The 12,669-nt window shown below is 38.3% G+C and overlaps 2 protein-coding genes across 2 annotated transcripts in view; one reads left to right on the top strand and one right to left on the bottom strand.

Moving 5' to 3' along the window:
* Nucleotides 1-102: 102 nt before the first annotated feature.
* rbck1 (RanBP-type and C3HC4-type zinc finger containing 1) lies at nucleotides 103-8,766 on the bottom strand. Its single transcript, XM_085159370.1, has 12 exons — nucleotides 8,457-8,766; nucleotides 7,940-8,084; nucleotides 7,407-7,503; nucleotides 5,651-5,849; nucleotides 5,362-5,504; nucleotides 5,074-5,247; nucleotides 3,678-3,838; nucleotides 2,840-2,936; nucleotides 2,471-2,650; nucleotides 2,281-2,379; nucleotides 339-482; nucleotides 103-225 (listed from the first exon to the last, which is right to left on the bottom strand). The coding sequence occupies exons 1-12, from the start codon at nucleotides 8,494-8,496 to the stop codon at nucleotides 145-147; spliced, it is 1,560 nt and encodes a 519-aa protein (XP_085015496.1). The 5' UTR covers nucleotides 8,497-8,766; the 3' UTR covers nucleotides 103-144.
* Nucleotides 8,767-9,351: 585 nt separating this feature from the next.
* Nucleotides 9,352-12,669, top strand: part of necab3 (N-terminal EF-hand calcium binding protein 3) — a 53,316-nt gene continuing 49,998 nt past the window's right edge. The window contains exon 1 of the mRNA XM_085159371.1: nucleotides 9,352-9,668. Coding sequence (XP_085015497.1) covers nucleotides 9,546-9,668 — 123 coding nt within the window. The 5' untranslated portion in view covers nucleotides 9,352-9,545. The remainder of the gene's footprint in view (nucleotides 9,669-12,669) is intronic.

Raw genomic sequence — 12,669 nt, 5'->3', positions numbered from 1 at the left:
CCCATATACCAGTGAAAGAGAGGGTGAAATAAATCAAACTACGATTAAATCAGAGATGTGAGCACGAGATGTGGTTTGAATTTATCCAGACAGTGTAATCGCTTTCACTGGAGGTTCTAATATGAGTTCATTAGTGTTCTTCCCTCAGTGACAGTTTTGGCAGTTAGGATGACAGGACTGATTATTGACTCGACATCTACATCCACCAGTTATGTCACCGTTGCCCTGTAAAAAAGAAAAGAAAGAAATGAGAACCATGTCTCAGACACACAATAGAAAAACCTTTCTGAATATATTTATCTATCTTAATGCATATATATATATATATATATATTTACATTTGGGCCCCATCGAGCTTGTTTAGTGACCCAACAGATTTCTGTTCTGCACATCAAGCAGCAGATCCAGTCACATCCATCTTTTTTCTGGACAATGATGTCACACCGTGGGCATTTCATGGCTTCCCCATTCTGCAGCAGGCTCTGTAGTTGAATACAGTGAAACAGTGTGAAGTAGCCATAGAGGAAAATGCCTGAGAGGGTGATTTTAAAAAGTACAGAAAAACATCAACATAATACAATTTATCCACTTGACTCAAAATCTGAATATAATATGATGATCTAACTTTGCTGTATTCCATAAAATAAAGCCAATGCCTAAATCCTTGCCATAGCCTGCATATAAAAGATGGACCTAGCCACTGTGATGTTGCCAATCACAACCTGCCCTGAAGCATATCATGCTTTATTTTCCCTTTTGATACAATAGGGACCATATATATATATATATATATATATATATATATATATATATATGTATGTGTGTATATATATATATATATATATATATACACATATATATATATATATATATATATATATATATATATACACATATATATACACATACATATATATATATATATATATATACACATATATACATATATATATATATATATATACACATATATACACATACATATATATATATATACACATACATATATATATATATATATATATATATATATATACACATATATATACACATACATATATATATATACACATACATATATATATATATATATATATATGTATGTGTATATATATATATATGTATGTGTATATATGTGTATATATATATATATATATATATGTATATATGTGTATATATATATATATATATATATATATATGTATGTGTATATATATGTGTATATATATATATATATATATATATATATATATATATATATATATATATATATATATATATATGTGTATGTGTATATATGTGTATATATGTATATATATATATATATATATATATATATATATATATATTAATCATTATTTAATCATTATCAATAATTGACATTACGCATTCAATAAGATTTTTATTGAGGTCAGATAGGGGGGGTTTTCCCATAGAGTTCTTTTTGCAACCAGAGAAACTGTCCCCTAATGACTATTAGAAAGAATTCAGGTTTAAGGCAATCCACACTTGCTTAATCTTACTCAGGGTCACTCTGTTTGCATGTTAGTGTAGAGCGTATGTAACATGAAATTCAATTTCTAAGTCAACTAACCTTGAATTTATATAATAAAATTACTTCAATACCAAGTCTGCATTATTGTAATAATGGTTTCATGTAAATAGATTATCTTATTTTTTCTTTGTGATTGTCATAAAGGTTAGCAATAGCTTTAATGAAAACAGTTTGGTTTATATCACCTATGTTGTAACTTCCTACATGCAACTAAACAGAACAGATACATTTACAGAATGTGGTGAATACCACAAGGTTATTAGACAGAAGGTGTTAAGAGCGCAACAGATTACCACAGATGCTGACTGGAAATTTCTACTCTGAATTTCAGCCCTTGTTTCCACCACAGAGAAACAAAGGCTTCCCAAAGCTTGCTTCACCCTTAATAACGACACTAGTCTAAGATACACCTGAGGATTTGTAAACTGCCTCATTAAGCAGCCATTAATGAAAGAACATTTAATTTAAACAAAAAATAAAAATAAAATGATTGACTGATTGTTCTATGATTTATTTTACAGGGTTAAGATTCTACAAAATTGCCTATTTGGTTTATTTCACTCTGGATAAGAGGAAAAATTATAGTCCTTGATAAGAGACAATGTATTATTTTGTTTGTAATGTCATTTGTGTTCTGCTTCTTGATCCACATTGCTTTGCTTTGCCAGCATTCATAGATTTTCACTGTTCAGGGTAATTAACAAAGCACTTTAAAGTTGACTTACCTCCAGCATCTGTTTAGTTTTCTGAGCTGCTTCATCATTCTCTGCTCTTACACGCAGGTCATCCTGGTAGTCCTTGCAATTCATGTCTTTGTGGATGGCCTGAAAAAATATACGTCCTTTACATCTGGTGCCCTCTCTATTACACGAAATGAAACTTTGTTCAGTTAAGGTATTAAAGTAACACAGGTACCCTGCAGAGAATGCAGTTGGTTTCGTCGCAGAGCTCACAGTGAAATTCATTGACTTCATCCTCATAGATGCACCACCCACGACAGTTGGGAGTCTGACAGTGGAAGCTGTGCTCTGAGCGGCTCTCTGCAATGCTCAGACGCAACTCCAGAAACCGCTGGTGTTCCTCATCCGTGAGCAGCTGGACCCAGGATTATACCATAAACAATAACAGAGACGTATGAAGAGTAAGAGATTACATGCTGTATGGCTGTCAACATATTTGCTTCTCTTAAAGTTATTGTCTGTCTTATTTTTTGGGAAAGGTGATGTATGACTCAAACACAGACCATGTGAAGGTTAAGGTTGTGTCCCCGTGGCTTCCACTCACCTCTTTGATCTCTCGGTCCAGTAATTTGCTGTCACAGTTGTCAGGACAGGACACCTCAGCATCTTGACTGTTTACTATTGTCCCTTTTAGACACTCCCTGAGTAATCACATACACTTCATTATATGCATAAAATATTAAGCACAATGCACATTTTGCACACACTGACTCTTATTATTCAAAACAAGCATACATTTAATCCCATATGAAACACTGCATATGCATAAAGTTGATATACGCAAAAAAAATGACACATATAGTTAAAATTATAGGAGAAGAAGCTGAAGAAGAAGACATGGCTCAAAAAGATGCTTGAGGGGTACGGAATAAATTAGCTAAAGATTTAAATCCCACTGAAATGTTGTGAGTGAACCAGGCAGTACATGCAAGAAAACTCACCACTGTAGCCCATCTTGCCGAGCTGGCAGCCCATATGAGAAAGACTATTGCAGGGGCCTAGTTCTCCCCCAGACCATTTCCTGCATATTTCCCCTCTGACTCATACTACTAAAATGCCAAATCTTTTCTGTTTTGTTTTTAAATAAAGGCTCTTTTTCAAAAGTCAGTTCTAAGTCAAGTGTGTCATGTAACTCCTGTACAGTTAGTAGTAACAGTAGTAAATGCAGTGGCTAGATTTGTACTGTGAATACAGGCATCAAATTGATGATGACATTAGATGCACTTTGGTAAAGGACGTTATTGCGAAGGTCTAGCAGCAGGGAAGTTGGGATATGGTATGGGTGGTGTAAAGGTCAATGTTAGCTAATCAGAAAGTGACCAAGAAAGCAGACAGAATTTGATCATTTTTCTGTCATACTACAAAGCTATTTTCTGTCATACCTGCAGAAGGTATGGAGACACTCTCTGAGCACGATGCCCTCTCCTGGCTGCAGATTACAGAAGCAAATTGGACAATCTGCCTCGTTGGCATTTGGGATAAGGTTCTGTTCTTCTGTTGCCAACAAGTGCAAATAGTTCTCTTCTCGTTCCTCCCGCTGAGCCTTTATCACAGAGTAGCATGCACAGCAGAGGTTCAGATAAACTGCATGACTCATAAACATAGTAATTTAGCTTTTCCCGAAGATAGAAAGTGAAAGCTGAGAAGTTTTATTGTGTCCCTAAAGTCAGCTCTCATTATTCTTTATTGGTAATGTGTGGCAAATCATCTAGGAACAATGTGTAGTTTAAAATGTGCAATTTAAACAAAAAAGTGACACAAAAACAAGATTTAATGAGTTAATTAAACTGATGGTTTTTCTCTTTCTTTCTGTCTGTTTCTTTTATAACAAATATACCGATGTTTTAATATAAACATTATGTCTGTGAAGGTTCTCAGTCATCCAGGTCATCGTAGTCAAAGGAGCTTGTAAAGAAAAGCGTCTGGACTTCTTTAAGTTACTTGAAGACGTTTCACCTCTCATCCGAGAAGATTCTTCAGTTCTAAGGTCAAATGGTGGAGAGTCCCAGATATAAACCTAGTGGGAGTTTCCCCCCACAGAGGGACAAAAGGACCCCCTTATGATCCTCTAATCGCCTGAGCCAAGGTGTGGAACTGGGTGTGGGTCCCAATCAGCCAGAGTTTCGGGTGAGTTCATTGTGAAACCTGGCCCCACCTTATCATGCAAATTCCTGAGGTCAGATGGCCCAGGATGTGAGTGGACGTTAAGGCGTCTGGGAAGGGATCTCAAAACTGGATTATAGATGGCAGACAGTTGGTGTCGTAAACCACCGGCTCTGTTCAAAGATGGTCGCTCACAGTGGACATAAATGGCTTCTTTCACTCCTCTTTCAAACCATCTGTCCTCTCTGTCCAAAATGTGAACATTGGCATCCTCGAAAGAGTGTCCTTTATCCTTAAGATGCAGATGGACAGCTGAGTCTTGTCCTGTGGAGGTAAATCAGGGGGTCCTTTTGTCCCTCTGTGGGGGGAAAACTCCCACTAGGTTTATATCTGGGACTCTCCACCATTTGACCTTAGAACTGAAGAAGCTTCTCGGATGAGAGGTGAAACGTCTTCAAGTAACTTAAAGAAGTCCAGACGCTTTTCTTTGCAAGCTTCTTTGACTAATATAAACATTACATTTTTCTTTAAAACCTGTCAAGCACAAATCTTATTTCCTATAATATTTCAGGTTTTCCCATGACCCCAGGTGATTAGGGTTATTTCACACATAAATGTGAGACCGTGTTAAAAGGATTTAATTTTAGCTGTTTTTTTAACAAGCAGCACTTTTACCTGTTCGTACTGCATCATGGCAAGTGTTTCCTGCTGAATCCTCTTAATCTCCTCCTCATCTGGCTGGTAGATGTCAGGCACAGTGTATTCTGCTGGCCGTTCCCCTCCGCACATCTCACAGCCGGGACGTGTTGGCTTGTTCAGATATGTACACACTGAACAGGCCCATCCCAACTGCATGCACAAAGACATACAATATGTTCACACATCTCTAAAACATGCACTACTGTATTTAAACAATTATATGTGCAGGCCCATTGCTAAAGCAGGGTCTAGTTGTGTTCTGACCTGAGGTTTAGGAGCCACAGGAGGCTTGGGTACAGTAGCAGTTCGGTCTCTAGGAGGAAGAGGAGGAGGAACTATCTTCTCACCACCACCTCCTTCCAGACCTCTGGGAAACAGCTGCAGTGATTGCATCGACTCCATGATACCTAATAATAGATTTTAATTGTATAAAACTTCAGTGCTATTAAACATCAATACGGCATACTTTGCTGATAAAAATCTGTCTGTATTTATCATAGCCAAAGCACTTCTTCTTATCGTTCAAAAGGTAAGACAACTGTTTACTACTTACCATCTATACGTTGTTGCTCCTGGTCCAGGTTGTGCTGATGCCGTGTGAGATGAGCAGCATGGGCAGACCTGATAAACAGGAAAGCCTGGTCTCCACTATTTCGAATCCCATGGCTATATAATGTTTCCTGGTCCTGAGCTAGCCGCTTCCCAATCACCCAGCGCTGCAGCAGTGGGTGGAACCCAAGATCTTGGCTGATCTTTGAATATAAAAGAAAAGAAAAAGTAACTCGACCACTGGAATTTCAATGTGGCTTAACAAAATGCAGTGAAACTTTAAAGACAATAACATAAGCCAGCTGGTGTACTACCACTTCCTAAAGAGTAATAAACACTTTAATGCATAGAAGACATCAAGAATGGTCAGGAGGGTTTTGATCTCTTGTAGCACTGTGGGGCTGTTTTTGTATGAATCGGTGCACAACTTTGCTACTGTGTGTATGAGGTAAGGTTACTATAGTTAACTAACACCAAACTGAAAACTGAAACTAGATGTGAAAAATCTTTTACTTATCTAACATTTAAAAAAAATAAAACATACTAGACTTTGGAAAAATAAAACCAACTGAAATGATTTTGTGAACTCGGAACATGAACTCAAATGAAATAAAAAATAGAAAAGAGGAAACATCCTTAGTTTTAGTATTTATTCGTTTGGTAAAAAATGTCACGGCCAGGCGGATCAGCTGCACGCTGATCAGCTCTCTCTCTCTCACTTTGGATTCACGCCCTCGACAGATGAGACACCTGGGTCTCATTAAGACGATCAGCATTTAAACCAGGAGGCGACTGCTGTTCATCGCTGGATCGTTGTCTACCACGCGTTAGTGAAGCCAAGCTACAGCAAGTCTAGTTAAGAGTATTTTCCTTTGTGCGTCGTACTTAACCCCGTCTCCCTGCCTACAGAGCTTCCTGGATTTTCCCCCGTGTGATTCCCGTGTGGCAGTGTCAGAGTGTGAGCCTGTGATCGTGTGTGTGGATGCACGCGTGCTTCCCCCCTGGACTTCCCTGGAGACCCCTTCTTCCCTCACTCAGCTGTATATAGCCCCCCCCCCTCCCACCTTCTTGTATATACAACTGGTGAATTGTAAATAAATCCTTCTTGTGAGCATTAGAACCGGAGTCCTGCGCTTGAGTCCTCCTCCAAACCGTAACAAAAAATTTGTTATCACAGCTTGGCTGAGGAGACTTTGATGAAGATGTTTATTAAGACTTTGGATATCTACAAGAATGAGTCAACTGTTTGAAAAACATTTTGTGTTTTTAAGGTACTAGGATACTTACAATCTTTATAATACTTATAATGACTTTCCTAACTTTTGCCTTTAGCGTATACGTGCTAGACAATAAAACAGTAAAACTAACAGTGAAACTTCTAAAAACATGACTAAAACTGAAATGAGCAAACCCACTTTGGACACTAAGTCTGAAACAAATCTGAATTTAAAATAAAAATAGAAAATAGATAAACTGATAAACATTGATATAAACAATACCGAATTGCATTTAGGGGCAAGGCTTTACTGACAAATAGGTCCATGATACACTCACTGCACTATTATGAGTGGTGCATAAACATTTTTGGTTACAAGAAAACTTCACAAGTAGCCTTTAATAGATCATAGCTCAGCTTCATTTTAGGTTTTATATGTATAATGCATCATAGGTTGGTAAGAAAATATTGAAGTAAAAAATAATAATAATAAAAGAACAGAAGAAAATCGCCTCTTGTGTTGCGTGTGCTTTCACATCAGTACCTTGTCTTTTAATTGTGCGATTGTCATGCCAGTAGCAACCTCAAGAATCACAGGGATATTGTCTTCTGATTGTCCATCCTCCACTCCAACCTTCAACCTGTAGAACAGGAACAACAGAACATGTCAGCCCTCTACTATTTTCACTTGAACATTCATGGCCATTCATTCGTGTTCTTATTTTGGTATTTCAAGCATGTAACCACAGACAAACAGTCATATATACCAGTGTGTGAATGTGTGTGTGAATGGGTGCATGACTGAATGTGTAAAGCGCTTTGGGGTCCTTAGGGACTAGTAAAGCGCTATACAAATACAGGCCATTTACCATATATGCATATGTTTTGTTTTTTTGGCACTTGGCCTTAATTCTTGTTTACATTGCATGCTTCCAAATTAAAACAGACCCCATCTAAAAATAAAAAGGGGAACTCTTCCCCCATAAACAGCAACGTCTGTGGTATTACTGTCATGGAGGCATTTTAAGAAACAGGGAAGTGCACACAGGCATATCCCCACACACTGCTGTGTCCCACCTTATGGATTCCTGGGGGTAGATCTGACTGCTGATGGTGACTGACACCGGGACGGAGAGCTGAGTCAGCCTCTGGCACAGTTTAGCTGCTTCTTCAGAGTCCCCGCTGCTGAGGGCTTCAGTCAGAGACCGGGCAAGCTCCTCCGCTTCATCGCGAGCAAAGAAAGAGGGACGTCACGTGACTTATTGTCAGCATAACTCGTTTCTCTTTAATTCTTCGTATTCTCAATTGATTTCTTTCTATCCTCCGTGCCAACATACACGTACGTAGCAATGGTAAATTAACATTACGAAATTGATAGTGGCTTGTCTGTTGATTTGACAATATAAAGCGTTGAGTTTTACCAAAACAACAGTGACACTTTCACAATCTCTACACTAAGAAATCGATAGCAAGCAGTGACTCATACAAAACGCTTTCTGTTTTACTAGGACAGCTCTGAGATCGTATAAAACGCAGTTGTCAAGAAGTATTTGGAGTCTTTATAACAAAATCGAAAGTTAATTGAGCTGCTTACCCTCAGTCGGATCGACCCTCGGTGCCACCTCTGAAGCCATTACTACACGGGAGGTAATAAAATTATTAAGCTGCTTGGCAGCTGTAACGAAACAGAGCTGCCTTTAAAACTATTTCAGGCACTACTTCCTCAGTCCTCATCCGACAGAGCCTTTCCAACTTCGGCTTAAGGTTAAGAAAGGCAGCTATAGGCCCGAGAAGAGGGCCAAAGAGAGCCAAGTAGAAGTCAGAAGTAGTATTCTAGCGCTCCCGCTGCGTCGCTTTCTCACTTCTCAGTCCCTGTCAAGTAGAACGGAAAGTGAAACTGACTCAAGCCCAGGAAGAGATATTTTTAAAGGATCGCTTTGGAATTTCTTTCGCTCCACCCCTTGTTGACACTTTTTTGTTCCTCTCTAAATCTAAAAATGCATTATTTTACCATTAAAAACCACACGAATAAGTCCAAAAATAAATGAAATCTAATTATAAATTCACCCCCTTTAAAAAAAACAAGAAAAAAAACCCATCTGAAATAGTGACTTGTCGCATCCAGCAGATGGCAGTGTGTGTCAAACGCTGAACTGTTAGGGTGTTTAAAAAAAGCTCATTTTAACATTCAGGTTTTACAACTTTGGACCTAATATTTCATTCAGATTAATTACATTCGCTGTATATTTAACTTAAGAACAATGGGAGCCCTTTAAAATAAGCCCTTTTTTATCAGTATTAACATCTCTGGCGATGAATGAGCACTCCGAGGGCAAGTTGGTCGTATATTGCAGCTCTAGTTTTAATACTGTCTTTGCGTTCAAACCGAAAAAATAAAAAGATATACAAAGGGTTATGGGAAGATAAGAAGCTTTAGTGATGATCAGTTTAATCCAGATGCTGATAAACGAGCCAATCACAGCGGCTCCAGCAGGAGGGGCTGGAGGGTCTGTTCAGCTGCGCACCACAAAGTTGCAGAGCGTCCCCGAGTCCCCGCCTGCCTGCTTGCACTTGTCATCTCTCGCACCTGGAGCCCTAATCTCGTCCATAGCAACATCTTCATTTTACTTTAGCCTTCTAGACTTCAACAGTTTGATTTAGACGTGTTTCGTTGCGGTCGAAGATGCTGGCTTGTACAGAGATGATCACTATGTGCCTGCAGTCGGCCAAACAGAAGCATCTTCGGGCTCAGCAGCAACAGCAGCCGCCGCACAATGCCGGACAGGGGCTTACTATTTTTCATGATGTGAGTGGATCCGCTCTCTTACTCATGTATTAATGTTACTGATGCAGCACATTGTTGACGCTTTTGCTTTTCATTAATTTTTCTTGTATTTCTATATTAACTATAAGTCTAAATATATTCATTGTTCAAATAATATTAGATTGAATGAAAAAAAAAGAAAAGAAAAGATCTGTTCTCAGTTGATATAGTGCTGCAAATTTAAATGTTTTTTCTCTCTCCCTCTTATTTACTTATTACTTTCTAGAGAATTCAGTGGAAATGAAAACTGCGTCGTTACAGTATTGTTTATCAGATGTTGTGTGGTGTGCGCCTCGCCATGTACGCGTAGGAAAGTAGGAAAAGCTGCAGCTGCAGCTGCTGTCTCTGCATGATAAAATAAGCTCCCAGTCTGACAGGTTTAGGGACTGCTGGGGGTTCTCCTCTTTTTGTTACGCACAGAGTCAAACACAGATGGGCTTTCAGAGGCAATACGTGCATAACAGTGAATTTATTCAATATATATGTATTAAACAAACAAACAAACTAAGTGATCAGATAAAACTTAACTCAAAGATAGTGCTAATGATTTATAATGCGCAGCTTACCCTAAGTTGTGCTCAAAACAGTAACAGCCTTATTAACCTGCAATGCTGCCATAGAAACCACCATCCAGCTTGTCATCTTGTTAGAGGTTAGCAGACCAGTGATGTTTCCAAATCTGAGCTCTCACTAGCTTGAAGCTTTCCATTTCCCTTTGACTACAGCCTTGTGTAGACAAGGACATTACTTTTGCAGAAATGTCTATTTAAAAGTGTGCACTGTCCCTGAATGGGGTATGTGATTGAAGTGCTTCTCATATTCAGTCTTCGGCCTTGAGCTTTTCTGTTGACTGAGCACTAACACACAAAAAAGACCATTCAGCTTGACGGTTCTATGCTCAAAATATAATTATGCTTAAATTGTTTAAAACACTGTGTGTAGGAGACAGTGCTGAATACAATAATAATCAGTCTCAGTCAGAAACGGACATGCTGTCTTGAATTTAAGTGCCATGTTGCTCTGTGCATTGCATTTTTCTCCTCGTTCTTTCTTTTTATTGCTTTCCACCTTTATTTGGTGCAGAAGCACCATGTTCCAAGACTGGAAACATTCCTAGCTGTAGATTGACTAAATATTCCCCTGGGACAGCTGAGAGATTTTAATAATTTTAATCTTTTGTGTTGGTTTGACATTTCCATTAGTACAGGTTTAAATCTGCATAAAGATTTTGTGTTCCTAAAGTAAAAGCGAGTAATGTGACTCCTTTGTTATTGCAGTGCTACCTACTGATTTTCAAGTGGTTACGAGACATACACAACAGAATGACAGGGGGACTAATGACTAAATGTGATGGGACTGCTAATTGATTCAGAACATTTTGTAATTGTTTGTAACAATTAAACCGATTTATTATAAAAGCACGTTGCTTGGTTTTGCATGCAACATATAAGCTTTAATTTGCAGACAGATCTGCACATCAGTGCATCAATGGCAGGATACTGAGCCAGTCACTAACGTTAGAGATGCAAAGATTGCAACAAATCAAAGAAAAAGCAATCCTTTAAAAGTGACTGATTGTGCTAGGGTTGTATGAGGCTGTTTCATCATTTACTTTGTTGGCTACTCTTCTTAAAGTCTTTGTTTTGTGAATGCAGCAGGCCTGCTTTTCTTAGGCTTTCTTGATTCCTGGCACTTATTTCTGCTTCTTCTCTTCTTTTGCTGCTGCTGAGAAAGAAACATATAATATTTTGGATTTTCACAGAAAGTAAATCATCTGGCATTTACTAACAACAAAGCATATTTATTAGGGTTTTTTTCTGTGATGTTATGTTTTTTTTTATTAAGTATTGCACCAAGTGGTGTGAAAGCAGAGCCTGAGATAACCCACCGTCTTAATACCCTCCACCATGACATCAGAACAGCAACACAATGGGAAGCAGGTCTGACCTTTCCTGGGCTTGCTGTAAATGATGCATTATCGTCTCCTGACACCGGAGAGTCAAAAGACACAGCCAAACAACAAACACATTTAACGCTATACCTGATCTCCCTGGAATAGAGGAGGAGTGGAAAATGTTGGCTAGATGGGTCACAGTGCCAAAGTGAAGAAGAACAAGCTGCTGACTGAGATTGTGCAGTGACAGAACCCTAAAGCCAGTACAACATCAAATGTGTATTCATGTAAGATAAGTAGAGTGTTCTGATTGTCCTTTCTACGTGCAATCCAAGTGCAATGTTGCTTTTAATAGGATGAGGGATCAAAAATAGAGCAGCCAGTGTTTCGTGAAGTGAGTCGTTATGACCCGGCTCTTGTTATTGGTCAGGATTGAAGCAGTGGAGAGACAGACAGACACACCGAGGGCACAAGTGCAAACCTTGAGCTTGTTGACCTATAACAAATTAAAACGAGGACCAGATTCTGCAGGATTAATAAACTGTAGGTCAAAACCATTGAGCACGGCAGTTGTGCTGCTTAACACTGGACATAAATGTCTCAAGGAGTGAAAGAGAATCAATAAAAGAGAACAAATTACGAATCTGTTGTTTTCATTGCAGATCTTGCATTCAAACTCGCTTAATGAAGCTATTGTTTTCCTCTCACCTGAATGACAACCAAGCTGCATACAGCTACAAACGCACACATATGTTTGTTTGTGTGGCTGCATTAATATTTGTGAAATTCTTATTATGGTGCACAGATCAAACTAAAATTGGTTTAAAAATCTAACTTTCATGTTCATATTTTCAAGACACACATCTCAGTGCACAGTAGACTTGAGTTTTATTTGATTTTGTATTCAAACGCTTTGAAAAATATATTTAGCCTTCACAATAGTTACTTTAGTCGCTGTGTTGTGGCTGTGATCTTTCTTTAAATCTAGATCTAAAGCCCTGTTTTAACGCTGTTATTTATTGATGGTGTGTTGGTATAGCTTTCTGTTTTGCTTCTATTATATGTTGTTTGGTGAAGCCAAACAGTCCA

This window comes from Neolamprologus multifasciatus, chromosome 5 (genome assembly GCF_963576455.1).
Source record: "Neolamprologus multifasciatus chromosome 5, fNeoMul1.2, whole genome shotgun sequence".
In the NCBI taxonomy this organism is placed as follows: domain Eukaryota; kingdom Metazoa; phylum Chordata; class Actinopteri; order Cichliformes; family Cichlidae; genus Neolamprologus; species Neolamprologus multifasciatus.
This window is presented reverse-complemented; position numbering and strand designations above follow the sequence as displayed.